The sequence below is a fragment of the Emys orbicularis genome, chromosome 2 (genome assembly GCF_028017835.1).
Source record: "Emys orbicularis isolate rEmyOrb1 chromosome 2, rEmyOrb1.hap1, whole genome shotgun sequence".
In the NCBI taxonomy this organism is placed as follows: Eukaryota; Metazoa; Chordata; order Testudines; family Emydidae; genus Emys; species Emys orbicularis.
The window spans coordinates 282,855,533-282,870,871 of NC_088684.1; the positions used below are offsets into that span (position 1 = coordinate 282,855,533).

General features: G+C 46.3%; 1 protein-coding gene across 2 annotated transcripts in view; it reads right to left on the reverse strand.

Annotated features, from left to right (window-relative positions):
- Positions 1 to 1,862: 1,862 nt before the first annotated feature.
- Positions 1,863 to 15,339, reverse strand: part of GALNT11 (polypeptide N-acetylgalactosaminyltransferase 11) — a 67,387-nt gene continuing 53,910 nt past the window's right edge. For both annotated transcript variants that reach the window (XM_065397854.1, XM_065397855.1), the window contains exons 10-11: positions 4,283 to 4,420; positions 1,863 to 2,685 (exon numbers count right to left, since the gene is read on the reverse strand). In XM_065397854.1, coding sequence (XP_065253926.1) covers positions 2,554 to 2,685; positions 4,283 to 4,420 — 270 coding nt within the window. In that variant the 3' untranslated portion in view covers positions 1,863 to 2,553. The remainder of the gene's footprint in view (positions 2,686 to 4,282; positions 4,421 to 15,339) is intronic.

The window sequence follows — 15,339 nt, forward strand, 5'->3', positions numbered from 1 at the left end:
AAAGTGCAATCTATACATCGAAGCATGAAGGGGCATATGAACGTTCAGCATATTTGGCACGTAAATACCTTGCAATGCTGGCTACAAAAGTGCCATGTGAACACCTGTTCTCACTTTTAGGTAACATTATAAATAAGAAGCGGGCAACGTTATCACCTGCAAATGTAAATAAACTTGTTTGTCTGAGCGATTGGCTGAACAAGAAGTAGGACTGAGTGGACTTGTAGGCACTAAAGTTTTTGAGTGCAGTTATGTAAAAAAAAATTCTACATTTGTAAATTGCACTTTCAAGATAGAGATTGCACTACAGTACTTGCATGAGGTGAATTGAAAAATGCTATTTCTTTTTTCTTTTTTATAGTGCGAATATTTGTAATAAAAAGTAATAATATAAAGTGAGCACTGTAGACTTTGTATTCTGTATTGTAACTGAAATCAATACATTTGAAAATGTAGAAAAACATCCAAAAATATGTATAATAAATTTAAATTGGTATTTTATTATTTAACAGTGCAATTAAAACTGCAATTAATCATGATTAATTTTTTTAATTGAGTTAATTTGTTTTGAGTTAATCGCTTGAGTTCACTGCAATTAATTGACAGCCCTAGTAGAGTCACGTGCTGCTCCTCAGCTCTCTGGGATTTTGTGAATTACAAAGTTAAGGCCAGTTCTTGAGAGATACTGAGCACTTCCAGTGCCTGTAACTTCAGTGGGAGCTGCCGGTGCTGTGCATCTCCCAAGCATTGACTTTCACCCGATTCACTGAGTACCTCCAATTGGCCTTGTATGGCATTTCTTCCTCCTCGGCCGTGCAAGGGCCACTTAACTCTACTTCATATATGTCCTACTTCATATATGAACTATTAATAGGTTCTTGTAATGCGAACAATAGTTTAATTTAACCCCTTTGTTTCTGCATTTTCTTCTAGACATGAAAGGGTGGGAAGAGGCTTGTGGGCGGGAAGAGGCACTTGGACTCTATGATGGGCATGATATGAAACTTGGACAGAAGTGCTTGAGCAAAGGGTGAAGTGGAGAGCTTGTGGAAGGACGGAGAAGGCTACTGGCCAGCTGGCATAGTTTCAGCAACAGTGCCAACCTGCCAACTGGTGGTGGGAACATGGAGAGGAGAAGTGAGCAGAAGGAGGAGCTGCAGAGGAGCAAGAAAACCCCTACCCTTCTCCATGTGTCCCTGAAGGGCATCAGAACTAAGAGGTTAATGGCAACAGCTTTAAAAGGCCCAAGAATTATGGCAGTGAGTGAGAGTGAGGGTGAATGAGGGAGGGTGAGGGAAGAGTAAATGAGAATAGCAGGAGGAGGAGAGACAGGAAAGAACCTGATTTTTTTTATATGTATTTTGGTTACTTCTAATGGACAAGAGTTGGGAAAATGGATCAGGAGGGAGAAACGTTCCCAAATGATTTCAGGGAATACCAAGCTACCGCCAAGCGTTTACGCAGGCATCTTTCTCTAATGTGCAGGTGAAGGGCTAGTCTGCTACCAAACATCACTCCTGCCCACGCTTCACAGGGCACGTTTGAGGATCCACTACTGACAAAAATCTCAAGAGTGCACGGGGATGCTACTCGAAGAAGAATGCAACTTACTTTTTCCCACCTTCATCATCTTAAATGTTAGGTGCATAACTCTGATTCCACACCAATCACTGCAGCGAAAGACCAAACTGTACGGACACTAAAATGTCTTCATAAGCATCTTTACAAAAACAGTCTGTTTAAATACACTTCTAACAAATGTATCCGAATTATCAGACCCACATTGGCTTGCACTGGTCTCTTGCATTCTGTACTTCTGAATCCAAAGGCAACAGACCAAACAACCATAATGATTAATAAAAAACATTAATACTTTATTTTAAATGCAGATACCATCATGAGTCATCAAAATAAAATTTGTAATAGTAACTTTGTTTTAAATACTGTATGACAAATGACAGCTGAAAATTTAACTATGTGAAATGGGCTAAAATTGTAAATTAACCAAACTAAAATTAAATATTACAAATGACAATTTTCAGAAAGACGAGAGGAAATTAAAATATTTTCCAGATGAGCTAAAATAATTCAGCCATTAAAATAGACTAAAAATGTAAATGAGCATGATGCTGCCCATGAAACAGTCAGGAAAGAGAACTTCCTTCCTTTCTGTCTTTTGTCATTTAAAAAGGTCCACTGAGTTAAAATATTACCACAATTCAAATTATACTGTTCTAATTATTTCCTCTTATTTAAACAATAACAATTCATTAATCCAGGATAATCCAAGGAAATGTTGATAAATTGCACTTCTATGGGTGTCAATATTGTGCAGCTAGACTGCTACTGCTGCATTTGAATGATCCAATCATCTCCTTCCAAACACACAGGTGGTCACGGCAGAACATTTAAATAATAGAATCCTTAAAATGGTCCATGTCAGGGATAGCAGCTAAGGGCTCCTTCCATGCCCTCCAGAATGACTTAGAAACCAATGGCCTAGGAGGAGTCAGATTTCTGCTAATTGCCTCTCTGTGCTGCTTTCTCACAGATTCAGCTTTCCAGATGCCATTGCTGAGGAAGGGAGCCATCACAAATAGCCATGGTCACGTATCCTTTATGGCTAAGCGGATCAACAACCTTCATGCATTGCCCCACAGAGACCTGGTAGAGTCGATTGTTCTTCTGGACAGAAAATACAAAATATATTTATATATATATATATATATACATAAAATAAAAGAGGAAATACAAAAAGAAATACAAAAAAAAATGGCCTTTGCTCCATCCTTAAACTGAAAATGAGTGATGCCAAAGCGAGTGGGCTATTCTAAAGCAATGCACATTTCAGATGGTCTTCACTTCGACCCAGTCTACTCTACATCTATAACCAAGGAAATACACCCGTCCCCTGACCCACTTAGTTAAAAGTTGTAGAGTATATCCCAATAACTAGGTGTAAACCCTGGAGAGAAGATTTTAGCCCAGTTACAGGGACCTGGTCAGGTTATATCTGTACTATGGTTTGTAAAAATGTTGGACAACACATGGAACAGGGTCCCATCACTCAGTGGACACACAACCTTACATAGTGACATAGCATTAAAGAATACCCAAATCTGGCACTCAGATACCCATGCACAACTCCCAGTGACCTCAGTGGGGGTTCTGTGTGCATGCACCAGACACACCAGCATTGGCACTAATGTTCAGGAGTGAGAGGGGATGAGCTACTCAACAGCTTGTAGATCCCATCACAAGGGAGCAAGTCTCAAAGCTAGTTAGCTGCACGCTGTTGTGTGAAATAGGCTGTGCCAACCCCTTTTTACTTCACCTTCCAAGGCCCACGCTGACCATTGTCTGGGGAGACCTGGGGGCAGCTCTGGCTGGCGTTGGTCACCCGGAGGCCCTCTTTCCGTCTCAGAAAAGGCCCCATGCACACCGCTATCAATTCATCAGCACAGGAGTTTACCTGCTCCCGTGGGTGATGGGGAGTTCTGCTGGTGCTCTACTGCCATTGTTTTAATGCTTACACTAAAGAGTGACATTTAACTGCTGCCACCGCATCCAGGGTAGGCAATGGGGAAGGCTTTGCGTTAACACTGAGGAGGAGCAGCCTCAATACAGATGTGAAAGTCGGCTCCGCAGCTGCTTTGTGAAGTTGGCCATTAAAAGCAACATGAGAGAAAAGTGCAGGTGACCATTTTAGTTTGCCTGGTTGAACGTGCGCTTCTACTCTGAGAAGTGACTGTAAAAATAGCACTTCCTTACTCCCCAGATCTGCTCCCTGCACGTGTCCAGGGTCAGACCTGCCTATGCCATTGACACAAATGTTTTTACTGTTCCTTACTCCTGTTAGTCCTGCAGAGACAACACAGCTGAGGCAGTGTGTGACCCGGGTTCTAGTCCTCCCTGTGCATTAGAGAATCGATTACTAAATTTCAGTTACACCTGTGCAACCTCATTGATGGGAATGAATCTAATTTGGCCTGACAAGCCTTTATTACTGCCGATGATGTATGGAAAGGAAAAGAACTCAGCTTGATTCAGAGTCCAGATTGTGAAGCCTTATCTACATTTGAGCGAAAGCCTCTAGGATACGCTGCACACAAGTTAAATTGTGACTTGCAGCCATGCAATTTACCCTATTAAACTGAGCACATTTGATACAGAAACCACATCCCTGGACTCCCATAATGCCATTTTCACAGTCACTTTTCAGGGTAGCCCTGCACCTTAAACACAGGGGTGGGTATGAGTATTCCCCACGCAAAGCACTCACCCCAAACGTCCACTGCTGTGACCCTCCAGATCCGTGGCATTTCATGAGACGAGGTGGATCTGATGAGCGAGTTTCTGACACGTCCAAGCAAAGGAGATTATTTAAAATCAACTCATGTTCTTCATTATAAATCCATACCTGGAAAAGGAAATAGAAAAACTGTTTGCATAGGATCGGTGGGAAATTCAGTGTCCTTGAATGGTTTAAATCCTCTGGTTATCCATATTGGGGAGATTGGAATTTTCGGAGAGACTTCCTGGCCCTACCCTGTAATTTCATCTTTCCTCCCGTCCTGTCTTGTGTCCCCCTGCTACTTGATCTCCTCTAACTCCAGCTCCCCATCTTTTCCTCAGGTCTCTCCTTTCACTGTCTAACCCCTTCCTAGAAGTCTCCCCTGGGGAAGTCATATGATCATGGGCTCTGTGTAAATAGTTTCTCTGAGCCTGCTGTAATCTAGCATTTTTAAAATTACATATTTTCCCCCTGCAAGATGCCCAATTCTGCTCCTCTCAGCCTGTGCAAAATCAGAGAGGCAGCTGGGCACTCAGAATCTGCCCTTTGCCCTCTGAGATCTCTTAACTTCAAGACAATGTAGTAAGATTATAGCCACTCCAGGCTCTCTGGCCCATCAGCTCACAGATCCAGGAAGCAAAAACCTAAATTTTCTTAGCAGAGGAAGATCCATCCGGCCTAAAGGGACAGCTGGGGGATTCTGACGCTACACGAGTCTAGAATACAGGGTGGAAGGCTGGGAAAGCAGCAGCAGGTGCCCCGTTAGTTCTGTCTCAGCACTTAAAGACCATTTAATTTGCTGAGACTGACTAGAGCCCTGGTCCAGCCAAGCACTTACGCGTATACTTAACTCTGACCAGGAGCAGTGCCATGGAAGTCCCAGGGTGGGGAATCAAATAAAGCAGCATAAACTCTGAGTGGGCTCACTAGTCCCCAGAGTGACCCTGGTGAGCCACATGAGGCCACTCATCTTTGGGTTCTGTTGCATCTGCTGAGATGCTTGCAGCCTTTCGGCACAGGCAGGAAATTGTCTCTGCTGGCAAAGAGATGTTAATCTGTCTGGGTTTCTGTGGCCCAGAGGGGCTGAGACGCCTGCATGCGAACGGATTTAGGGATGACATTTTCAGGTGCAATCTGGGGCCTGGCTAAACTTTCCCTTCCAGTGAGAGCAAATGCTTTGGCTCGTCCTGCTTGAGGCTAGGTGTTTCCTGAGACATAGGGGATGACCATTGTAACACACCATAGCCCATTAACCCCCTGTACCCACATAGTCACCACTGATATACGATTGATCTGTTTTGGACAAAGTATACCTTGTGAGTGATAGTTTGGAAAGTCACACTCTGCTAAGTATCACTGTCCTGCTAAAATGTGTGTATCAACTTTGTATATGGAGTTCTGAGATTTTTGCTACAGGTTGTGAGTCTGGGAAACACCCACAGCCTGGCTTCTCGCCAATCACAAAGGCCTTGGATGGCATTCCAATGGCACATACACAGCAGGTGCGAGCAAGCAATGTACAATTCACCTGAGAGATGCTTTGACTCTCACGTACACAGGAGACTGCTTTGTCTATACCCTAGCAGGTGGGGGAAGGGGTGTTCCTCAAGGAGAAGAGGAGGGTATAAAATAAGAGACAATGGCTTCTTCATCACATCATCATCACTACTAAAACAAGTTGTTTGAACGACTTTGACCAGAGGAGATCGGTCCCAGGCTGGGAAGGGACTTGAGCCTGCATACTAAGAATTGTGACCTGCCTGCAACATCCAGAGGGGTGAGAAAGTTGCTTGCTTCAAATTTTACTTAGCTTGGTAAAGTTTAGGAATTAGATTTTTATCATCTTATTTCTTTTTGTAACCAATTCTGACCTTTTATCACTTAAAATCTATCTGTCCACAGTTTAATAAAGGTGTTTTTATCTAAACCAGTGAGCTTTGACTGAAGTGTTTGGGGAAATCTCTGTTCAGGTTAACAAGGGCGGCGGCATATTCATTTTCGTTGATAAAATGCCGGACTTATGAGCTTGCACTGGCCAAGGCGGGCTTGAGCACTGTAAAAGACACGTTTCGGGGGTGCAAGGCAGCAGCTGGTGGGGGACTTGCAAGTGTCATCCTGTATACAGTTCATGAGTGGCTGGCCGAGCACTCAGGTAACTTTGCTGGGTGTGCTAACAGCCTGGAGGGGCTGCTTTTCACTAGCGGAGTGCTGGGAGAGGTATTCTGAGCGAGAGAGTTAAAGGGGCAGGGCAATTCCACAGGCTGGATTGTACCTGGGGGAGGTCACAACCATGCTACTCGGTTTATTTCACTCCTACAGAATAATGCAGTTTGTAATTATTACTGGAGCCCCTACCCTAGAGTCCCTGCCCTCAATGTGGGAGAAAGGGCATATTATCACATCCATTTTACAGCTGGGGACATGTGGCAGAGAGAGACTAAATGATGTACATGAGGCCACACACTCTGCAGCAGCACAGGGAACTGAATCCCACGCTCCTTAATCCCAGGCCATGGCATTAACCACATGACCCCCCTTTGTCCGGTGAGTTTTAGCACCACTAACCGGTACGTACAACCAGCTGTTAGAGCTTCAACTACTTTTCCTGTTTCACAAGGTACAGCGTGTAGGGATTTCCCCCACTGTCACCCTTTTGCAGCCACGGTACGAGGAGTAGCTCTTCACCCCTGACCCAGCCCCACCCTGTATGGTGATATTTCAGTAGGGTTATCATGTTCACTCTCATGCTCGTGTGACTTTTACTAAAGCATGCAGCTTCATTTCCCTTTGGTGCAGAACGGTCGTGCTTTTCATTCCACTACACAGGCCGGCCAGCACTGGCCACAGCCACTTAATCTTTTATATTCCAGCTCTAACATCAGTGGTAGCGGAGCCCATTCATGTGAGTTGGGGCTTTCCTGCTTCCTCGCTGGGAATTGTTGGCTAGTGATTATGGAGCATGACTACTGAACTTTTCATTTGTTTGGCTGTTGGTTCTGCCCAGTGATTGGACAATTATTCAGATCCACCATTCCTGGAAAGGGCTGACTTAGTATGTGTGACAGCCCTACAGGCTTCAAAGCCAGAAGGATCCACTGAGCTCATCTAGTGTGAGCTCCTGTATAATGTAGCCTACAGGACGTTGCTAAATTAATTCCTGTTTGATCTGGTGCAAAGCTTTAGAAAATAGCCAAGCAGGATTCAGAATTTCTAAGTGATGGGTGAGACGCTGGCAGGCCAGATGCCAGCACTTGCCCAGGCTGCAGGCATAAGTTAAGCCCTAACAAACTCAGAGCTGGAGACCAGACCCATATGTTAGTTGTGCGCAAAATAGTATTAGTCTTATAAGAAAGTGTTTAGACCAGGGGTCAGCAACCTTTCAGAAGTGGTGTGCCGAGTCTTCATTTATTCACTTTAATTTAAGGTTTCGCATGCCGGTAATACATGTTAACGTTTTTTAGAAGGTCTCTCTCTATAAGTCTATATTATATAACTAAACTATTGTATGTAAAGTAAACAAGGTTTTCAAAATGTTTAAGAAGCTTCATTTAAAATTAAATTAAAATGCTGATCTTATGCCGCCAGCCTGCTCAGCCCGCTTCCAGCCTGGGGTTCTGTTCACCTAGGCCTGCAGCGGGCTGAGCAGGGCCTGTGGCCGGAACGCCGGCTGGCAAGGGGCCGGCAGCCGGGACCCCAGACCTGGGGGGAGGGGGGGAGTTCAGGGGTCAGGGCAGAGGGTGCAGGGCAGAAGGCTGGGTGTGTGGGGGGGGTTCAGAGGTCAGGGCAGAGGGCAGTGGGGATGTGGGGGGCTCAGGGCAGAAGGCCGGGGTGTGGGGGGATTCAGGGGTCAGGGCAGAAGGCTGGCAGGTGTAGGGGTGCAAGGCAGAAAGCTGGGTGTTGGGGGCAACTCGAGGTCAGGGCAGAGGGCTGGGGGGCGTGTGGGGGTACAGGGCAGAAGGCTGGGTGTTGGGGGCGACTCGAGGTCAGGACAGAGGGCTGGGGGGCGTGTGGAGGTGCAGGGCAGAGGGCTGGGGGTGTGTGGAGGTGCAGGGCAGAAGGCTGGGTGTTGGGGGCGACTCGAGGTCAGGGAAGACGGCTGGGGTGGGTGTCAGGGGTGCAGGGCAGAAGGCTGGGTGTTGGGGGCGACTCGAGGTCAGGGCAGAGGGCTGGGGTGTGTGCGGAGGTGCAGGGCAGAAGGCTGGGCATTGGGGGCGACTTGAGGTCAGGGCAGAAGGCTGGGTGTGGGGGGGGGGTTCAGGGCAGAAGGCTGGGTGTTGGCGGTGACTCGAGGTCAGGAAAGAGGGCTGGGGTGTGTGTCGGGGGTGCAGGGTAGAAGGCTGGGTGTTGGGGCGACTCGCGGTCAGGGCAGAGGGCTGGGGGGGGGTGTGGAGGTGCAGGGCAGAAGGCTGGGTGTGGTGGGGGTTCAGGGCAGAGGGCTGGGGTGTGTGTGGAGGTGCAGGGCAGAGGGCTGGGTGTTGGCAGCGACTTGAGGTCAGGGAAGAGGGCTGGGGTGGGTGTCGGGGGTGCAGGGCAGAAGGCTGGGTGTTGGCGGCGACTCGAGGTCAGGGAAGAGGGCTGGGGGGTTGTGGAGGTGCAGGGCAGAAGGCTGGGTGTTGGGGGCAACTCGAGGTCAGGGCAGAGGGCTGGGGGGGGGTGGAGGTGCAGGGCAGAGGGCTGGGTGTTGGCGGCGACTTGAGGTCAGGGCAGAGGGCTGGGGTGGGTGTGGAGGTGCAGGGTAGAGGGCTGGGTGTTGGCAGCGACTTGAGGTCAGGGAAGAGGGCTGGGGTGGGTGTCGGGGGTGCAGGGCAGAAGGCTGGGTGTTGGCGGCGACTCGAGGTCAGGGAAGAGGGCTGGGGGGTGTGTGGAGGTGCAGGGCAGAAGGCTGGGTGTGTGTGGGGGGTGTTCAGGGCAGAGGGCTGGGGTGCTCGGCTCGTGGGGGTGCTCCCAGCCCCCTGCCCTGAGCGGCTCATGGCAGGGGGCTGGGAGGGATATGCCCTGTTCCACCCCCTTCCCCTAGGCCCGTCCCTACCTCTCTCTGCTTACTCTACGGAGCAATGAGCACGCTGCCGCTTGGCTCGGCTCGGCTCGGCTCGGCTCGGCTCTGCTCCGCTTCCCCTCGCAAGGGCTGTCGCCAGCAGGGAGAGGGAGGGGGAGGAGGAGGGGCCAGAATGCACCAAGCTGCGGGAAGAAGCGGGGGAGGAGGGAAGCTTGGCTGCCGCAGGACCAAGCTTTTGCCTCCTGCCCCCCCCAGGGGAGAGCGGTGGACGAGGGGGCTGAGTGGGGCAGGGTGCCGGGACCCACCGCTCTCCCCTGCCGGGGCAGAAGGCAGAAGCTTGGTCCTGCCGCAGCCAAGCTTCCCTCCTCCCCTGCTTCCTCCCCCAGCGTGGCGCTTTCCGGCCCCTCCTCCTCCTCTCACCGGGCAGGCAGCCTGCCACTCAAAATCGGCTCGCGTGCCGTAGGTTGCCGACCCCTGGTTTAGACTCCATGATATGCATGTAAGTTGCTGCATACATTACTCACACTTGCCATGGATGTATGCCATGCTATAAGAAAATATGAAAGTTTTGCTTTATAACTTTGAAAATGTTTGCTGTGAATTCAGGCATGGGAATCATCCCCCCCCCCCCCCCAAAAAAAAATCCAGAAGGCCTATAAAAATCAGATGGGCCATCAAGCAATATTTCAATGCAAAGTATTGGTTAATGGCCCTATTGCACCTGGGACACGCTCTGTGCAAGGAAACTCATCCTGTAGACTAGAAAGCTGAATGAAGGAAAATTTTCTGGTGGCTTTGTTTTCTTTCCATCTTTTTTGGCTGTTTGAACTCTGACAAGACCAGAGATCCCCAGGGGCTGCCTCCATAAAGGCCTGAGGAAGACACTAGCTCTAACTGTGCTGTCCCCACAAAAACAATCCAGCCACCCAACCATGCTGGGCACTTTTAGGATCGGATATCAGACACCCTACCAGCTGTGGAATACTGATGCCCTCTCTGTGTCTGTACTTCCCTTGTTCCCCCTTGTGAGGAACCAACGTAAGCTCCGAGGCACAGCCTGAGCCTTCAGGACAATCTGGGCCACAATCTTTCAACATGAGTACTTCAGCTCTTCCCTTGATGGCTCTAAGGACAACTTTTGCTGGAGAGTCTCTTAGGAGCCAAAGTTACAAACTTCTTTTTTCTGAATGATAAAAGTTAGTGAGAAGCCTAATGCTACTGATCCTATGAAAGATGAAGATTTCTTAAACAACCCTTCTGGTGCTGTTGTACCCTTGGATCCATGGTCTATGCTCATATATCCCCACTATTTCACTGTTTTTAAATGGCTCCATATCAGGACATTCAACTCCTGCAACTAGGGAGCTGTAAGGAATGGTCATGAAGGTGAGAACAAAGTGGTTTTTCAATGTGGTTTTATATAGGAGAAACGAAGATAATGGCCAGTGAAAATGCCTGAAGTAGCACAGCAGTAGAAAATTCTTTATTACAAAACTATCATTTTTATTTTACGAAGATGGGTTGTGATGGTGCTGTTAGGAGTGATCTTGCCTGGGTTCTGTTCTATTAACCACTTATTGCTTGCACCTCCACATAAGGTTTTGCTTTGTCATTAACCTCTTCATAGTGATGGGCCCAGAATTGCCACACTTGATGTTAATGGAGCAGGCCTTAGTAGAGCCATTTAGGAAAGCCAGATTCCCATCTAAGTGATAGATGGTCACCAGTGATAAAAACTTGGAGCTACCCCTCAGATACAATTTTTAAAGAAGGGAAGGAAAGTAAACCAAGATCAGCAAAGAACAAATACTAGAAATGCAAATGTTTCTACTAGGGCTATTGATTAATTGCAGTTAACTCATGTGATTGATTGTAATTAATTTTTGAGTTAATCAGTTTTAATCACACTATTAAACACTAGAATAGAATACCAATTGAAAATTTAATATTTTTGGATGTTTTTCTACACTTTAAATATATTTACAACACAGTGCACATATTTGTAAACAAAAGAGTGTTTTTCAATTCACCTCCTACAAGTACTGTAGTGTGATCTTTTTATTGTGAAAGTGCTACTTACAAATGTAGATTTTTTTTTGTTACATAACTGAACTCAAATACAAAATAATGTAAAACTTTAGAGCCTAAAAGTCCACTCAGTCCTATTTCTTGTTCAGTCAGGCCCTAAGAGAAACAAGTTTGTTTACATTTACAGGAGATAATGCTGCCCTCTTCTTGTTTACAATGTCACCTGAAAGTGAGAATAGGTGTTCACATGGCACTGTTGTAGCTGGCATTGCAAGATATTTACGTGCCAGATATGCTAAACACTCGTACATCCCTTCATGCTTCAGCCACCATTCTAGAGGACATGCTTCTATGCTGATGATGCTCGTTAAAAAAATAATGCGTTAATTAAATTAGTGACTGAAGGCCTTGTGAGAGAATTGCATGTCTCCTGCTGTGTTTTACCCACATTCTGCCATATATTTCATGTTATAGCAGTCTTGAATGATGACCCAGCATGCTGTTCGTTTTAAGAACACTTTCACTGCAGGTTTAACAAAACGCAAAGAAGGGACCAATGTGAGATTTCTAAAGATAACTATAGTACTCGATCCAAGGCTTAAGAATCTGAAGTGCCTTCCAAATCTGAGAGGGACGAGGTGTGGCACATGCTTGCAGAAGTCTTAAAAGAGCAACACTCCGAAGTGGAAACGACAGAACCCAAACCATCAAAAAAGAAAATCACCCCTCTGCTGGTTGCATCCGACTCAGATGATGAAAATGAACATGCGTCAATCCGCACTGCTTTGGATCGTTATCAAGCAGAACCTGTCATCAGCATGGATGCATGTCCTCTGGATTGGTGGTTGAAGCATGAAGGGACATATGAATCTTTAGCACATATGGCATGTAAATATCTTGCGATGCCAGCTACAACAGTGCCATGCAAATGCCTGTTCTCACTTTCAGGTGACATTGTAAACAAGAAGAGGGCAGCATTATCTCCTGCACATGTAAACAAACTTGTTTGTCTGAGCGATTGGCTGAACAGGAAGTAGGACTGAGTGGACTTTTAGGCTTACATTTTGTTTTTGAATGCAGTTATTTTTTTGTACATATTCTACATTTGTAAATTCAACTTTCATAATAAAGAGATTGCACTACAGTACTTGTATTAGGTGAATTGAAAAACACTTTCTTTTGTTTTTTACGGTGCAAATATTTGTAATCAAAAATATAAAGAACTGTACTTTGTATTGTTTTGTAATTGAAATCAATATATTTGAAAATGTAGAAAACATCCAAAAATATTTAAATAAATGGTATTCTATTGTTTAACAGTGTGATTAATTGCTTGATTAATCAAGATTAATTGTTTAATTGTGCGATTTAACACAATTTTTTTAATCTACTAGTGGTTAAACCTTTTAGAGTTTGAATAGCAAAACATACAGGTGGTAAAGTTCATGGTCCTGATTTTGGTCTCAGTTAATACTGGTATATATAAGGAGTAACTCCATTAATTCTCCTGTCACTTACATTAACTCTATTATTCTTAATTGACACTAGTGTGAATGAGTAATCATATCAAAAATAAACAGGCCCATTTGTGAATGTCATGTGACTCAGGATATTGTCTCACTTGGATAGCATATCTGCAATTCATTGATTGTCATATACTATTTTAATATGGCAGAGACTTCCAGTGCGAGCTGCAGGTATTAAATTAAAAATGTCCTAACTTTATAGAACCTGCTCTCTAACATTTCTAGCATCGACCCTGTCGTAAGAATGAAAGGAAGGAAAGATTAAAGATGAGGAGAGAATGGAAAGATAGCAACAGGGGCTGTATTATTATTATTAAACAGGGTGACAAAGATGAAAAGAAGTCAAACAACAGAGAAAAGGGATAAAAGTTGGGAGGAGAAGCAGAAGAGATTTAAGCAAAAAATGAGAAGACGGGGTACTGGGAGATAAAAAGTAAGCTAAAAATGATTCATCCACCCTCATTAGCTAATGTGCAAGGCATTACTTCTCTAGAAAGATCCTATGCAAATCAGCTGAAATTCATTTAAATTAATAGTCTGTTTGGAAAAAAATTAGAAACACAGTATGTTCTACATTTTCAGATTAGAACAGCAATAATGATCTGCAGATTGGCAGCCAACTGGGGTTCAAATGATGCAACTGAAAAGCCCCTAACGTTGCTCTTATTGTATTAAGGCTTTGCACATAACCAGTAACTCTGAACATTAAAGTCTACCCATTTAATATTACATTAGTCTGTCTGTGAAGACTGGCTGTGATTGTCGCTCATTGTTACAGCATCACAGGGCTACTAATTAAAAGGTCACACTGAGGACCACTGCACAGGAAGCAAATCTTCTATGGCAGCTAGTTTCTGGTAGGAGCTTGACAAGGCAGAGAGTTGGGAATTTTCTGTTCACATTCTTTAACAACTGTTATTTGGATTCATGCTCAAGCAAGGTGTCCACGCTAGGTCTACCCCTCCATTCTAACTTTAAGCGCACAGGGCACCTTTACCTTGTCTTCTCTTCACCTCTATGATTGCACTGTCCCTTCGCTTTAGAGAGATAGCACTGGAACATTTCCGTTTCTAAGAGTCGAGCTCCATCCCAGCTTGTTGGAGAAGAGGATGCTGTTTACAATATCTATAATTGCTGCTCTCTAGAGATATTATTTACATTACTACAGCACCTAGGAAACCCCCTCATGGCTACAACTACAGCTAGGGTCTTGGAGAATACCCACGGTGCTGTGGAGAGACCGAATGGAAGTACTGGGTATTGAAAGTGGTCATGTCCGAGTGTGAATCGCAGGAAGCGTCTGTGTGCTGGATGAATGGATATATGGAAATAGGCGTCTTGTAGGTCGAGGGCTGTGAACCAGTCCCCTTGTTCCAGAGTGGGTATTATTGTGCCCAATGTGACCATCTTGAATTTTTGAACAAGTACAAACTTGTTCAGTCGGCGTAGGTCTAATATAGGTCTCTACCCCACGCCTTTCTTTTGGGTTAGAAAGTAGTGGGAGTAGAATCCTTTTCCCGGCTGTTGCGTCGGTACATGGTCGACTGCACCTAGGTGGAGAAGATGCTCGTGAGAGGGGTCCCTGAAGAGGGCTGGGGAAGGGGAAAGGGTGGGTGGGGAAAATAAGAAAGGGATGGAGTAACCTGACTGAACTATTTCCAGGACCCAGCGGTCCTGCGTGATCCGTTGCCAGACATGGTGGAAAGCCTGGAGGTGGTAGCGAAATGGGCAAATAGGCAGCGGAGTCAAGGGGTGGTCGCGCAGACCCCCGACCTGCACATCAAAATTGTTAAGAGTACTCCGTGTCGAGGAGCGGAGAGTCAGGCTCAAGGGCCACAGAGATATCCTGCTGATGCAGGAATTGTTGCTGCTCCCTAGGCTGGTGTGCTGCAGAGCGAGACGTGTGAGCGGCAGTCCGGAGTGATTTTAGTTTCACTTTTGTAGGAGCCATGAGATGTTTGTGAGAGCCCTGCAGGGGGTCTGAATCTGCTCCAGGGGTGGCAGGCAGACTCGGTGCCAACGGCACCGTGGTGGAACACGTTGCCGGCACTGGGTCCATTGTCTGTGCCGGCAGGACAGCTTCCCGCTGAGGGAAGTCGGGTCCCTGCTTTTGCGCCCCGCATGAGTTGCTGCTGAAGTGCTGGGGCGGTCAGAGTTGCCTGTTCTCAGCACTGACAGCACATAGGGTAAAGACCTTGCGGGAGATCCTTTACCCTTTTGAGTGTCTCTGAGAGGAGACATTAGGGCTTCCTGCCTCTTCGCGTGAGAGGGTGAAGCCGGGCTCCCAGTCGGTTCTGACTTGGTAGGGGAGCACGAGGGAGAGGGTTTACTACCCTTCTCCATAGGTGGCTGCAGAGTTTTCTCCATGAGAAGCATTTTTAGCCGCAAGTCTCTGTCACGGCGAGCTCTAGTTTTTAAGTTGGTGCAGTGGAGACACTTCACAGGGACGTGTGTCTCGCCAAGGCATTTAACGCAGAGTGAGTGCCCCTCAGACC